Here is a 14,970-nt window from a genome sequence, read left to right as displayed (position 1 = left end):
AAAATAAATCAGATTAAAACCATGCACATTTGGGAAAAAAAATCAAAAAGCAGTTAAAAAAAGCACACACCATGCATTACCTAATTACAGGTGGACCTCTCTAGAGTCAAATAAAGGTGTTTCTAAGAGACAATTACTTAGAAAGGCTTTGAATTTTGGTAAATCAAGAGGCAGATGATTAAAATACTTGCAACATGTAACAGGATAACTATTAAATGATTTACTCATAGTCTGTGCCTTACAGTGAAAATATCAAACCTATTTCTAGTGTTATGGCTATGTACATGCTGATTTCTAGGTAGGTTCATTGGACTTAATTTCTAGGAGACATTGAAAAATATATACATTATATACAGTCATGACTTTGTTTTGGAGAAACAGTGGTTTGGAGTGCGCGAGATACTGGGCTCCACTAAGTGCCTTCATCGCTTTCTTTTGCAGAACCAGAATTTAGGCGAGTGACCCCAGAGCCTCGTTCCGTAGATAATAATGGAGTGAAAAAAAGCAAAGTAAGCAACACGAATGAAATCTTTTGGCAGGTAAAAACTCAGTCTTCTCAATAAAAATATAACCCTGTTAAGCCTACAGCACAGCGACTCAATATGATCTCCCCAGTCAAGGTGAGGGTCCAGAGTAAAGCCCAGCAGCTTTACATGGTCAGTGCACTCAGCAGACTTTCCCAAGCTAAAGGTGATTGCCTGAGTCTTGGATTCATTGATGAGGATCAATTTGTTAACATTGAACCAGGCAGTAGCAGTAGAAAGAAAACCCTCAACTTTGGTTTTTGAGAGCTTCAAGTCAGGATCTTTGGCAAACAAGGTAGTGTCATCTACATAAATAATAACATTACCTTACACTTCATAGTAGAGATCTTTAATGGTCACCAAAAACAAGAAAGGGCCCAATATGGAGCCCTGAGGGACACCATATGATTTACTGCCAAAGGGGTGGAATTTCTACCATTCCAACATACTATCTGCTGTCTATTGCTAAGGTAAGATCTGAGTACATCGAGTGCACCACTCTGCAGGCCATATCTTTCAAGTTTCATAAGAAGAATTTGGTGAGAGACACAGTCAAAAGATCGTGAAAGATCACAGAGCAAGACGGAAGTGTTTTGTTTGGTTTCAAAGCAATCAAGCACTACCTGAAGAAGGGAGTCCACTGCCGAAACAGTGGATCTGCCCTTCCTAAAGCCGTACTGCGCAGGCACAAGCAGGTGATGGACTTCAAAGTACTCATACAGTTGTTCCAGCATAACAGCCTCAAACACCTTTGCCAGAATGGGAATTATAGCTATAGGCCTATAACTAGACAAGTTATCATGAGATCCCTTTTTATAAACTGGTACAACTCTGGAGATTTTCAACGCGTCAGGAAATACCCCCTCATACAAACAGGTGTTTATGATGGTAGCCATGGGAGAAGCAATTACATGAATTATACCCTTAAGTAGTTCAATCGTCATGTCAAAATAATCTTTACTCTTTGACAGTTTGAAGCTATGCGCAATGTTAATGATAGCAGTTGGCGTCACAGGCCTCCAAGAAAAGTTAAAAGGTACAATTGGGACTGATTTAAGACTATTTTCTAGATTATCGGTACTAGTACTTGGCGTTAGGGATGTGCTACAACCCCCTATGAGTTCCTCTACAGAATTTACAAAATATTGATTAAATTCTTCAGCTTGGGCAAAGGTTTTGCCACTAACAGCGGGCTTTGATTTGGTGGCTTTAATAAAATCCCAAGCTGCTTTACAAGGATTTGCTGCATTGGAGATAGAAGCAGCCACTGAAGCCTGATTAGCCTCTTTTACTTTTGTTTTGTAATTTGTTCTTAAATTCTTTAAATGAGGAATTAGAGTAGGGTTGTTCTTTGACAGATCACTTACAAATATAACCAAATTCCTTAACCTAGATAGTTCAGGACCAAAACAGTCAGAGGAGTGTGTTTTTATATTGCCATTAACAATACCTGCTTGAGAAGTTTTCCTCAAGAGGAATGCACAAGTCAAAGGCATGATTTAAGTTGTCAAATAAACAATGAAAGGCCTCATTAGCAGTAAGGTAGGGCAAAGTCTCGCTCGCACCATAAGTCAATCAATATGCGTTGATACCATATCATTGAAATACTGGACATTAGAGGGGTTGAATACTCTAAAACTAACCTCAGAGCTAGAATTGGTGTCTAGTCTGTTTTCAGCAATAGTACCACAGGATTCAGTTTCAATGGAAAGGAAGACATGCTGGTGATCTGCAATCTGTTCCCGGCTGACAGCTGCTTTGTAGTTCCAGCGATCAAAATTGGAGATAAATGTGTCCAACGAAGCTTTCTCTCTTGTAGGTTAAATTATGGTACAGAGTAGAGATTATAACTACGGAGTAAATTTAAAAAATCGGTGACCTCGCTTGAATGCCTTAACAAGTTTATGTTATGGTCTGTGCCGATAATCACAAATAGTCCTAATAATGTCAGAAGATATTCGAGACACAGTTCTAATAAGTTAAAAAAAGTGACCACATTGCCACTTATGGTGATCTATACATGGTAACTACAACAGTTGAGAGTTCATTAATCACCACACCAGCAAATTCCCCATGCATTTCTACAGAGAATTTTTCCAGATCAAGAGGTTTACAGTTGAGTTTATTGTTAACATATAGAGCTACACCACCCCAGGGACGGGAGCGACAGAAGTAGGCTACCAGGTTTAGATTGGAAATAGTATTATAGAGACCTTAATTCATTCATGCATTAAAGAAATGCATAGTATCAATTTGTTTGTAGGAAATTATAATCTCTTTCAGAATATCACCTACTTTGGTCGATTTCCTCACAATTTAAAAGTTATTTTCATTAAAGCTAAGCAGACACCGAATTCATAGAAGTGAGAAAAAATGACATAGATACCGGTAAGTTATTAGCGAATTTCCCATAGGGAATAAGCTATTTCCGTTGTACTCATACGTGCGTGGAATTCCTCTGCAATGGCTCAGGTCATATTTAGTTGGCCGTAAGCAAAACGTTGAGGTTGACGCAGAATGCTCTTCCGAACTCGCCGAAGTGAGATATGGTGTCCCTTAGGGCTCTATCCTTGGACCTCTGCTTTTTATTCTTTATATAAATGACGTCGGTGCCTATGTTTGTCCTAACTCCTTAACGCTGTATGCAGATGATACCACCATGCTTTTTAAGGGCTCGTCTGAAGTTGTTCAAGAGAACATGTGTTCAACAATTAAAAATTTTGATAACTGGCTTTTAAATAATAATCTTCTTTTAAATCAGAATAAAACTAATTATGTCCAATTCCTAACAAGAAACAAAAATCCACTGCATCTTAAACTACCACAATCTTCAATAAAAGAACTTTCTGAAGTCAAGTTTTTGGGCGTTGTTATGGATTCTCGGCTGACGTGGCAATCACATATTTCAGATCTTTGTGGTCGTTTAAGCAAGGTGAGTTTTGCCTTGAGAACATTGGTTTCTTTGCTTGATCAGAGGGACCTGATTAATGTTTACCATGGATGCTTTCAGTCTGTTATATCATATGGAATAGAGGTTTGGGGAGGTTCCACACATGCAGACAACGCATTTACGGAACAGAAACGAGCCGTTCGTATTTTATCTGGTCTCCCATCCTCGCACTCTTGTAGGGGTGTTTTTCGAAATCTTAACATACTCACACTTTATTCTCTATATGTTTTTAAAGTGGTTCTCTTCATCAAGAATAAAATTGGGTCTCTTCCTGCTGTTGGAGATAGACACAGGTATCCCACCAGACATGGCTCAGATCTCCTTCTTCCACAAATCCGCCTGTCCCTGTCTGAAAGAGAAACTTTTACAGCGGGTATAAAGATGTTTAACCGTCTTCGAACCAGCATAAAGGAATGTTATGGCGAAAGAAAGTTTAAAAATGTTTGAAATCCTACCTTGTACAAAAAGAACCGTACAGTTTTATAGAATTTATGTCTGGCTGATTGTATCTTTTTTTGATATGTCTATCTTATTTATTAAATGTTATTATTTTAGTTCTTATTGACGACTGAGATGTATAATTGTAAAAAATTGTACCTATTCAGAAAATAAATGACTTATGACTTATGACTCATGGTAAGACCTGGACCTGGGACCGATTTTTTTTTCGTTTTGAGGTCCCTAAAGGCCAAAAACACCATCCATTCAAATATATATATATATGTATATATTTAAATATATAGGCCTACCTATATATATTTATATACCTATATATATTAATATATATACTAGCTATGTGCCCGTTCTACGTACGGGGATCTTAGTAGTCAGTTGAATGTGACAAAAATCACACAATGTTGGGTTTTTGGACATTTGTAATTTTACTTCTTAAAGTAGGTAGGCCATGCCATGTATTGTATGGAAAAGTACTGATGGTATCAAGGATCGTCGTCGAAAAGGTTGTTAGATTAATAAAATAGGTAGGCGTACGTACAAGAGATGGACTATGGGCCTATTTGCTGTATGGTCCAGCATTACACGGTGAGTAGAAACAGAAAGTGACACATTGGAAAAGCGGGGTTAGCACCATCCGTAAACCTCTGTTACAATCACCCACTGCAGTTGTGATTTTTTTACTTTACACTTTACACAATCACCATTGAAACGCCGTCAACTAGTGGAAACCTTGTTTGTAAGCTATTGGTAATTGGTGACGATCATTAAGTGTACCAGCTATATACAACACTGATTCAGGGTCTTTTTTCTGGTTATCAAAACTGAAGAACAATACTTGTGTGAACCTGGCAATAACTTGGCAATAACTAGTGCGCGCGCCTGATAAATGCGAGTAATATTACCGATGATGCCAACAGATAGAGGACACTTTAACGGACTAAGCTAGATCCTTAAAGATTTATATTCAATGGTACTACTGAAAATGAATCTACATAGCCATTTAGCATTAAGCCAAGCAAAGGAGCCAAAAGCAAGAAGAAGAACCACCACACAATCAAATCAAAGCTCAAAGCAACGTTGAGGTTGAGGTTGAGTCTTGAGTGGTTGAGTTGAGTTGAGAGTGGTGGCTGTGGGTTGAGTTGATCGAGTTGTCCTGTTATTTCGTTTCACAATTTTTCTTATTTGGTTTAATGGAAATAATTTGTATTATTTATAATTTCATTCTAAATTTCAATCCATTTTATCCACGTATATGTGAAATTTTAAATCTGCTGAACGCTAAACATAATGGACATTGAAGAAGGTGAAATATTAATTTCAGATGTTTCATCTGATGAAGACAAAGAGTGTCAACCTCAACCTTGCAGCCGTGATAGATTTCGTGTCCTACAAGATAGGCCTTTTTATCGTTATCACAATATCTCCCAATCAAATTCTATTTCTTCACCCCAAGATTTGAAGAGGCTACACAATTGCAGCGAGGATAGTTTTTGCCGTAAAACATTTAGGGTCTGTCTGGTAAATCCAACTTCTGAAAGACAGTACAATAACAGGTTTAGAAATAGGCGTGGATCTATCAGAGATGGTGAGTGTTTTTGTGCTAATACACCATTTAACATTAAGTTTCAACAACTAAGACGGTAGGCTTGGCCTATTGCATGTTTCGGCAAAACTGATCTAGGCCTAGGCCTAGCTTGATTGGATTATCGAACAATAGCCTAGGCCTAGGGCCTAATGTTAAAGCTAGGCTAAGTTTAGGCTTCTAAGTTAATACCACTTCTGTGAAGCTGCCAATAACTAGTGCATGTGTGTGTGTACTTGAGAGCGTCCTGTGTTTAGGGGGGGGGGGAGAGAGGAGAGGTTGTGGGCATTGAACTGTAACTCTTGAGCTCGCGGTTGGGGGGGGGGAGGAAGAGAGAGAGATGCAATTCATTTTAATAATGTCATCCGGTCGGTAACTTAGTGAAGATTATTGGAATTGATATGTTTCATTAAGTTAGTTAATTTTAGCCTATTTGTTGTTTTTTTTTATAGGCCGTTTTTCCCTTTTTTGGGTAATTTCCGGTCTTTTCCGAAAAATAAAAACGTCATTCAAGGGACGCCACTATGTGCGTATTTTAACCCAAATATGAGTGTAGGATGAGTGGCGCTATCTTGTAGTCTTGGACTAAGGCCGACATGTTCCTTAGACACAGCTGTTAATTAATAGCCCATACAGCTAATGGCAACTAAGGGACCTACAGTTTATTGTGGAATCCGAACCACATTTTTTCCACATTAGCCTAATTAACAAATTGGTCCAATTATTAGGATAGTACTGGGAATAGTCGTAGTACTCACTGTGCGAACATTAATCCACACCAGGTAGCATCGCATCCACAGTGCATCCCTATAATTTCCGGATTCAGCATGAAATTTAGGTCATTGTGGGGGAAAAAATTAACTTTTGCTACTAGTCACTAGGCCTACGTCGGAATAATTACCGTTATTTGAGTATACTAGATATACAGTACCTATACTATATAGAGCATACTTGGGAATAACAAATAGAAATTCTATGGAATAGCACTATTCATTAGTTTTTTTGGCTAACTTCTATTTTATTCGTTTGTTTTTAAATTAACTAACTAATAACTTCTATCAGTTACTTTTTACGGGACTAACTAATAACTTCTAACTAGTTAGAATTTTCAACTAACTTTCCCAATTATGCGGAAGCATCTCAAATAATGGTTATTTAATTCACGTGATCAGTGAGGGTTGCGTGCGGCCGTGAGAGGTCAGTGCCCTTGTAGACAAACAACGCGGGGGTGGGGAAAGAGAAAGTCAAAGTCCAGTTGCTTTGGAATGCAGTGGGCCTGAAGAAGGGTAGTGACGGCCATTATCAACACCCCAAGCACTGATGGGTGGGAAGGGGAAATGTTTGTTTGGTGATTGATATATCATCTCAAGTGTCAAAACATTGTCTTTAGTTGATGTTCATTATCTGACAAGTTTTATGTCATTTGTTTATGTTGTAGTAATGTAAAATGTGACAATGTTTGATTAAAACACAAGTACCAGGGGACCGATCTTGCTCAAGGTGTTTGATTTGTTCAAGAGGTAAAAAATAGGCTAGAGCTTATAAGCCTACAAATATTTTCAGTCTTACTACGATTAATTAAGTAGTAAAGTCAACTCGTTTTTGTTAGACATCCACTTATCCTCAATTTAGTCTACAAAACTTTTTAATTTGGATGATCAATCTATAAAATGTCCACAATAAGCTTCAATCAATATAAAACTCATGATACATAACATCTGTTATCTGACGACCGTTATTGCATTAAGTCATTGGGATCGTGGAACGTTGCAACTATAATTACGGGATGGTGTAATAACGCATCAATTCGTGCGGTGCATCGTCGAAAAATACAAATCTCCTTGGCCTTTCCTTTAGATTTTTAGTTCAATGTCAGTGTATATTGTTTTGCAGTAAAACACTTAATGTTTTTGAACAGTCGTAATTATCTCTTTGGTTAGTAACTATATACCTACACTTGATAGAGGACATGTTCACGCATACCACGGTATCAATGTTGTATCTCAGGAACGATTTAGCGTCATCCTGGGGGCTGAAAAGTGACGAAGGGCTCTCGCGCAATCTATTGACGGTGATATTAATTCCCGAGCAGAAATTCCACTAGTTGCTTTTGTTGACATTCTGCAAGACGACTCGTCCAGCTTACCAATGGTTAGCAGCCAACCTAGTACTGTGTGATTTTCATTTTCTAGGTTACTGCAGATCATTTTGTACCTTAATTTAATACCTTTTCATTTTTTAAAGAACTAATTTTAACACGTTCGCTACCGAGCGTCGCGGTTAATATCTGTTTATGTTTTTAGGTGAAAGTAAGTTAAAAAAAATCGATTTTTCAAGAACAGTTCATAATTAAAACAGTTTATAAGTATTAGTTGAGACTCCCGCCCACACACAGTTAAGTTTTAATCTTCTTTTGGGTGTGTATATTTCTTTGCAAGTTAAAGCAAACTGTTTTTTTTTTAAATTAATTAACATTAAGTTTTGATTACATTGTAAGTTATAAATAATTTGCTTCTTAGATCGTTGTAATTTTATTGTATTACTTAAGGAGAAATAAAGATTTATTATTATTATTATTATTATTATTACCTAATTGAACAAATGTAAAAGCTACACATGGGATAATGCAGCATACATACATACAGATGGAGAAAAGTAAAGAACAGTTTTTCCAACTATCATATGACGTCACCAGTCATCATATCCATAGACCAAGCGACGCAGTTGTGCGTCAGACATCCCTATAGACCACTGCAGAGAATTCAGTGCCTTCAAATAGACTGTTACAAAGATATAAGCGTTTTGATAACATTGGAACACCAACGCAAATATTTCAGTCTTATTTTAATGTGACTAGCCGTCGCATCTATGGGTAGAAACCAGCCGTCGTCCACAGGGCCGGATTTCCCAATAGGCCCGGTAGGCCCGGGCCTATGGGCGCAAGGTCCTAGAGGGCGCACGGCCGAGAGTAAATTTTTTTTTAAAGTCATACGCGCTGCTACTGCGTAGTAACGAACAAAAGCAGGAGGAGGTAGGCCTACACTATGCGTGTGCAGCGGCCAGCAGCCCGCGAGCCACGACGTGTCCACCAGACCGACAGGGCAGCACGGAAAAGAAGGCAAAGCCATATAATATATTATCGACTTTGACTTAAATGTGTTCTGAAATCATTTTATAATCAATCAAAGTATTAAAAATATCATTTTTGCAGTTCTAAAAATTAATTTGTCAACGTTAAGTATTTTTTTTTAGATTAACACTTCCTTTTTGATAATTTATTATCTTTCAAAACTTTGCCGCCCTAGGCGCGCCTATTCGGAAATATGCCCCTGCTTTGGAGTAAGTTAAAAAAAAAAACGTTTTTGGCATGTTTGACTTTATATTTCTCTTAACTTTTGTCTAAAATTAATTCTTAGCTTAATTGGGAGTTTATACTCACTCTAATCAACCCTCGAAAGGGGGGGGGGTTGATTTTAGTTGAAATAAAAATCTCGATTTTTTGAGGTTCCTTTCAATTTAAGAGTCGACAAACGTATGATTATATTGAAGTAAACTAATGTTTTGTATACAACTTTTTATAGTGTACATTTGTCATTTTGTGCCATAACGCCTTTCTTCACTCCAACCCGCTCAAAAAACCATTTTGATAGTTGTGTCCTTGGAATTTGGGTATATAGCCACTTACCCACCTATATTAGAGCTAGTATTTTGAAATTTGGTATGGGTGTTGGTCTTATAAGCCCAAATTCTTAAAGATTTTTAAAATTCTCATTTCCTAATTTAACCCCACTCCATTGATTAAAAATATCCCCCATAATAACTTTATGGAGAATAAGCGTGCGCAGAATAAAATGGGGTAGCGGATTTCTACCCCCGGATATTTACCCCCATGAAAAAATGCCTACGTCATTTTGACGTCACGAGGGGCGGGGCTTATACACGTTCGAGAAACAGCCCGCGGCTGGAAATCTACCCCCGGACATCTACCCCCGGAAATCTACCCCCCCGTGGTCAGCCCTGCCGCGTATCGGCACAGAAAACGTACTACTCTAACCCAGAATGCCAAACGCATGGTAAAAAGCATTAAGCGTGTTGAGAGAGCTTTGCCTGCCAATCCGTAGGCAGCGCCACCAGCGTTGCTATGCTGGTGCATGGCAACGCTGGTGGCGCTGCCTACGGCTTGACAGGCAAAGCTCTCTCAAAACGCTTAATGCTTTTTACCATGCGGTTGGCATTCTGGGTTATAGTAGTACGTTTTCTGTGGTATCGGGCAATATTCATTGTTGTAATTGATTTTATAAATTGCTTTACCTTCTTATATCCAGTAGTAGACATGCGATATGTCGATGTCTGTTTTAACATTGTCCATATTTATAATTCAATAAGTTGTAACAGTCCTTTTCAACCCGATCTACTTCACTGATTTTTACGGTCTCTTTTAAAAGCTTAAGATCTAGCGCAGCACAAAATGGTAATTAAAAGGATATTTCGATTAGGGCTTCAAAAGGTTGACCACTAAGCCTTTCATTTATTTTTAGAAGGTGCTTCCAATGGTTGACCAACTTTTACACTATACAGTAACAGTTTAAAAGTGAAATGTGAGTAGTACTCATCAGATCAATTTTTAAGTCAGGTTGTGAAAACATGAATAGATCGCCTGCAACTGTAAACAGGAAATGAAAAAGTTATGAAGATAATATATTATTGCGCACTTTTCACATGGTCAAGTGTTACATCGTACTGAACCATTGTTTTTTACAGACATTTCTTAAAGGATAAAGTGAATAAACTGTGGTGAACTTCCGGTTTATTCAATGTAGGGCAGGCCTAGTAGTGATAATTGTTTAGTAAACCAAAACTCAGTTGTAAACTGTTAAATTGAGAAAGAGGATCAATAAAAGTCAGGTGTATAATGGTAAATTTTTCATATCACCTAGTAGTAAAAAGTTAGTTTCTAAGATTTTAGATCTTTAGATGCGTACTAAGAAAGGATTTAAAGTATTTTCTCTTAAATACCTAAAAAAAATAAGACAATTCAGTTGTAAACTGTTAAATTGAGAAAGAGGATCAATAAAAGTCAGGTGTATAATGGTAAATTTTTCATATCACCTAGTAGTAAAACAAATAAGTTTCTAAGATTTTAGATGCGTACTAAGAAAGGATTGTAAAGTATTTTCTCTTAAAGACCTAAAATAAGACAATTATTAAAATTCAAAATAATGGCCACATTCAACTTTTTAAGCATAGCCTAATATATTTTAATATATATCAACGGTACGCCTAAATACCCCCATTGCAGCACATTCGCATATTCAGAGAATGTATAAAGTCTTATTGGAAAATCCTGTCTTAAAACAAAACTTGTCCATAAATAAGTGTTCAAAAGATTCATTCATAAGAATACCATATAGGAAGTGAATAAGCAGGTTTCCTGCCAGTAAAATGTTAAAATGAGGCATTTTAAGGTAGTATACAGAACAGAATTAGGTGAAACCCGTCGACATTGACGGTTACTTTCAAGGCTTATGCTAATTCATATAACTGCGATAAATAGATTGAAGAAATAAAAATTTTGAGCATTTAGCTCTTTAGCTTTTTTGATGAGTAATAAGTGTAAAAATTAATATTATCTTTTGAAAACAAATATTCTACTGGCTATGATGATGTTTCAATTATTACTGTTAAAAAAGTTCTTCCTGCTATTTTAAAACCTCTTTTACATATAGTAAATTCTTCTCTCATTTCAGGCATTTTTCCTAATAAACTCAAAATAGCAAAAATTATTCCAGTTTTCAAAAAAGGGGAACCAAACGATGTTTCCTGTTACCGACCAATTTCACTTCTTCCAGTTTTTTCAAAAATCTTAGAAAAAGTTGTTTTTATACAATTGATGGATTTTTTAAATGAACATAACTTAATGGATTCAGAACAACATGGATTTCAAGCAGGCAAATCGACAGTCACTGCAGTTATTGAATTTATTGAAAGTATAATAAATGCAGTGGATAAGAGAGAAAAAGTAATTGGCATTTTTCTTGATTTAACAAGGGCATTTGATAGTGTATCGCATGAAAATCTTATCGACACTTTATCAAAATTAGGTATTCATGACAAAGAATTAAATTGGTTTAAATCCTACCTATTTCTTAGGCAACAATATGTTGAGATAGAACATTATAAATCAGATTTCTCAAGTAAATATAATTACATCCAAAAGTTTAATTCACAGATGCAGATGGTCCGCCATGGAGTTCCGCAGGGGTCGGTGTTGGGGCCCCTCTTGTTCCTAATATACTTGAGGGGTCTGCCGGACTTGATGCCTGTGGGCGGGGCGGCCTGTTTGTATGCTGATGATACTAATATTACCATTTGTGGAAATTCAGAAGAAAGTATTGAGGCATCATCATTGGCCAGTCTCTCCATCATAAAAAAATTCTTAGATAGCAAAAACCTTCTTTTAAACCCTGAAAAATCTAATTTTGTATCATTTTCTACAAAACAAAACAAAAACAAATTAAATCCAGACATAATCTTAGAAGATTATAAATTACAACAGGTAGAACATACAAAATTTCTTGGTTTAATAATTGATAAAAATCTTGCCTGGGACAAACATGTTGATCATGTTATCAAAAAAATGTCTTCAGGAGTATCTGCTTTAAGACAAATGTATAAAGTTTGCAGCTTAAAAACATTAATATCAATATATTATGCCTTAGTTCATTCTAATTTAGCTTATGGAATCAGTATATATGGAGCAACTACATCAAAAAACTTAAAACGGATTTTATCGTACCAGAAAAGGGCAATTAGGGCAATGTTTAATTTGAAAAGGAAAGATTCGGTAAAACATATTTTTACCGATCTTGGAATACTAACTGTTCATGGACTATATATCTTGGAAACTATTATTTATGCAAAAAATATTACAAAAACTCAGGTATCAAACAAAATTAGTCATAATTATAACACTCGTTCTCAATCTCACATTGATAGACACAATCTAGAATTTTATAAAAAGAAAACAAAATTCGCAGGAAATAAATTTATGTCCCATCTTCCAAAAATACTTCTAAATGAAAATGATACAAAAAAGTTTAAAAATTGTCTGAAACAGTATTTGATTAAAATTTCCCCTTATTCTCTTGAAGAGTTTTGGGAGAACAAATAAAATAAATATTCTGTCTTATTTTTAGTTCTTAAATGTAAAACATTTTATTTTGTAATATCTGACTCTATTCCTGTACAATTGTACTTACATGAATAAAGGATATTTTGATTTGATTTGATTTGATTTGAATAATGACTATTGCGTTAGATACAAAATAAGGTTGACCATTCAATTAATAAAATAGTTCCCATACCGTACGTCATAAGAGTTATTATTGCAATTTTAACTGGTTTCTCTTCTTTTGGAAGAACCTTTAAATAGTATTAAAATCTTATTGGTCAATCTTTTGTGATAAACACTTCCGATCCGCGCTCATGCATGCGCTGTTAGATGTTACTGTATGTGAAAGTTGGTCAACAATTTAAATCACTGTCTGGAAATGAATCAAATGCTTAAGGGTCACACTTTTGAAGCCCTTTATCAACATATAGTTTTAAATACCATTTTGCGTTAAGTTGGATCTTAAGATTTAAAATTACACCTCAATCATAAATATCAGTGAAGTAGTTCTGGTTACAGTAGGCTGTTACAGCTTATTTCATTAGGAAGATAGATAATGTTAAACAAGACAATGACATATCACATGCTTAATACTAGATATTAGAGGGTAATGACTAACCGAAGAGCCGTTGATTTACATAAAGCAATTAATAAAATCAATTATAACAATGAATATTGGCCGATACATGGCAGAGCTGACCACGGGGGATAGATTTCCGGGGGTAGATGTCCGGGGGTAGATGTCCGGGGGTAGATGTCCGGGGGTAGATTTCCAGTCGCGGGCTGTTTCTCGACCGTGTATAAGCCCCGCCCCTCGTGACGTCAAAATGACGTAGGCGTTTTTTCATGGGGGTAAATATCCGGGGGTAGAAATCCGGCGACCCAATAAAATGTGATTTCAAGCAAATTAAGGTCTTGGTAACCATTAGGTAAGTTGTTCGGGAGACGGACAGCGGACCAGATCTTTGTTTGGGTTAATCCCCTGATTTATGGCCTGAGGGTAGTGGTCACCGGAGGAGTGGTGGGGAAATTCTGAATCCTACCGCAGGCGTTAACTTTTTGTCAAAGATTTCGCTTAGAATGCGATTACTTCTTAACTGTACAGCTTTTGTTAGAATTTATAATTTTATCATCAGTACTATTTTTCGATTAGTAAACCTTTATTCGATTTTTTCATTATCAACAAGTTTGGTTGGTTTGGTTTGGTTATGATAGTTTAATTTTATAATTAGAAAATTAAAAAAAAAAATAATTTAGGCATTTGTAATTTTATTTTATGAACAGAACTATATTTTTTATTAGTAAACCTTCATTTTATTTTTCATTATCAGCTAGTTTGGTTATGTTATGACAGTTAAATTAAATTTAAATTTAACCTATAAACAATACGTTTTGACAGCGACGGTGGTAGAGCTAACAGTTTGCCTAGAACAGTTCGGCTATGCACGGTATGATGCGGAAGCGTTCAACACCAACCTAGAACTGACAGGTCAACCAACCGTGATTAAGAGGATTACAGCCTCGGCCATGTGCCTACACCCAAGTTGTTCAAGGTCGTAAATGATTAGAAAATGTGAAATAGAGACCAATCCCATATTATCCCCCAAACCTACACAATCCCCCCCCTTTAGAAACCAAAATTACAGGAAATGAATATAGACCTAATATGTTTTGTATTTGTTTACATTCAGTTGGATATTTATAGGCATGCACTGTGGATGCGATACTCCCTGGTGTGGATTAACGTCCGCACGGGTGAGTACTACGACTATCCGCAGTACCATCCTGATAATTAGACCAATTTGTATATACCAAGGAAAAAAAGTGGTTCGGATTCCACTATAAAACTGTAGGTCCCTTAGTCGCCATTAGCTGTATGGGCTAGTCACTAACAAGACTACAAGATCACGCCACTCATCATACACTCATCTCCATTCATACTTGGCTTAAAATACCTACTTTGTACGGTCGCCATTTCAAAGAAAAGTATAAAGTATAAAGTTGCGTATTCATTGTTCTCATATTCCATACAGTTCAGAAACTTTACACACATTTATATTCACTGTACTTTATATCAAAGAATATCGATTGAGAAACACACAATTACATGTAACACAAAATTAGCACTCGTCACTAGTCCGCTGTGTTGTGATAACTCAAAATCATCGGAATAAAAACCGCCAATATAAGATACAGTAGTTGGTATGTCTGCAGCGGCCTCCACAGCTGGGTGTGCTGCCGCTCTACCCATCCCTACCTTTAAGACAACGAAGTGAGCTGACTGTAG

The 14,970-nt window shown here is 36.4% G+C and overlaps 1 protein-coding gene across 5 annotated transcripts in view; it reads left to right on the top strand.

The window, feature by feature from the left end:
* Positions 1 to 5,066: 5,066 nt before the first annotated feature.
* Positions 5,067 to 14,970, top strand: part of LOC128990974 (uncharacterized) — a 33,176-nt gene continuing 23,272 nt past the window's right edge. For all 5 annotated transcript variants that reach the window (XR_008490579.1, XR_008490581.1, XR_008490578.1 and 2 more), the window contains exon 1: positions 5,067 to 5,515. Coding sequence is in view for 1 of the 5 variants with exons in the window: in XM_054413662.1 (XP_054269637.1) it covers positions 5,218 to 5,515 (298 nt within the window). In the remaining 4 variants the exon portion in view is untranslated. The remainder of the gene's footprint in view (positions 5,516 to 14,970) is intronic.

This window comes from Macrosteles quadrilineatus, unplaced genomic scaffold (genome assembly GCF_028750875.1).
Source record: "Macrosteles quadrilineatus isolate MER2022 unplaced genomic scaffold, UCM_ALF_1.0 Scaffold_3__2_contigs__length_128488019, whole genome shotgun sequence".
Classification (NCBI taxonomy): domain Eukaryota; kingdom Metazoa; phylum Arthropoda; class Insecta; order Hemiptera; family Cicadellidae; genus Macrosteles; species Macrosteles quadrilineatus.
Note: the sequence above shows the minus strand (reverse complement) of the source record. Positions and strands in the feature narration are given on the sequence as shown.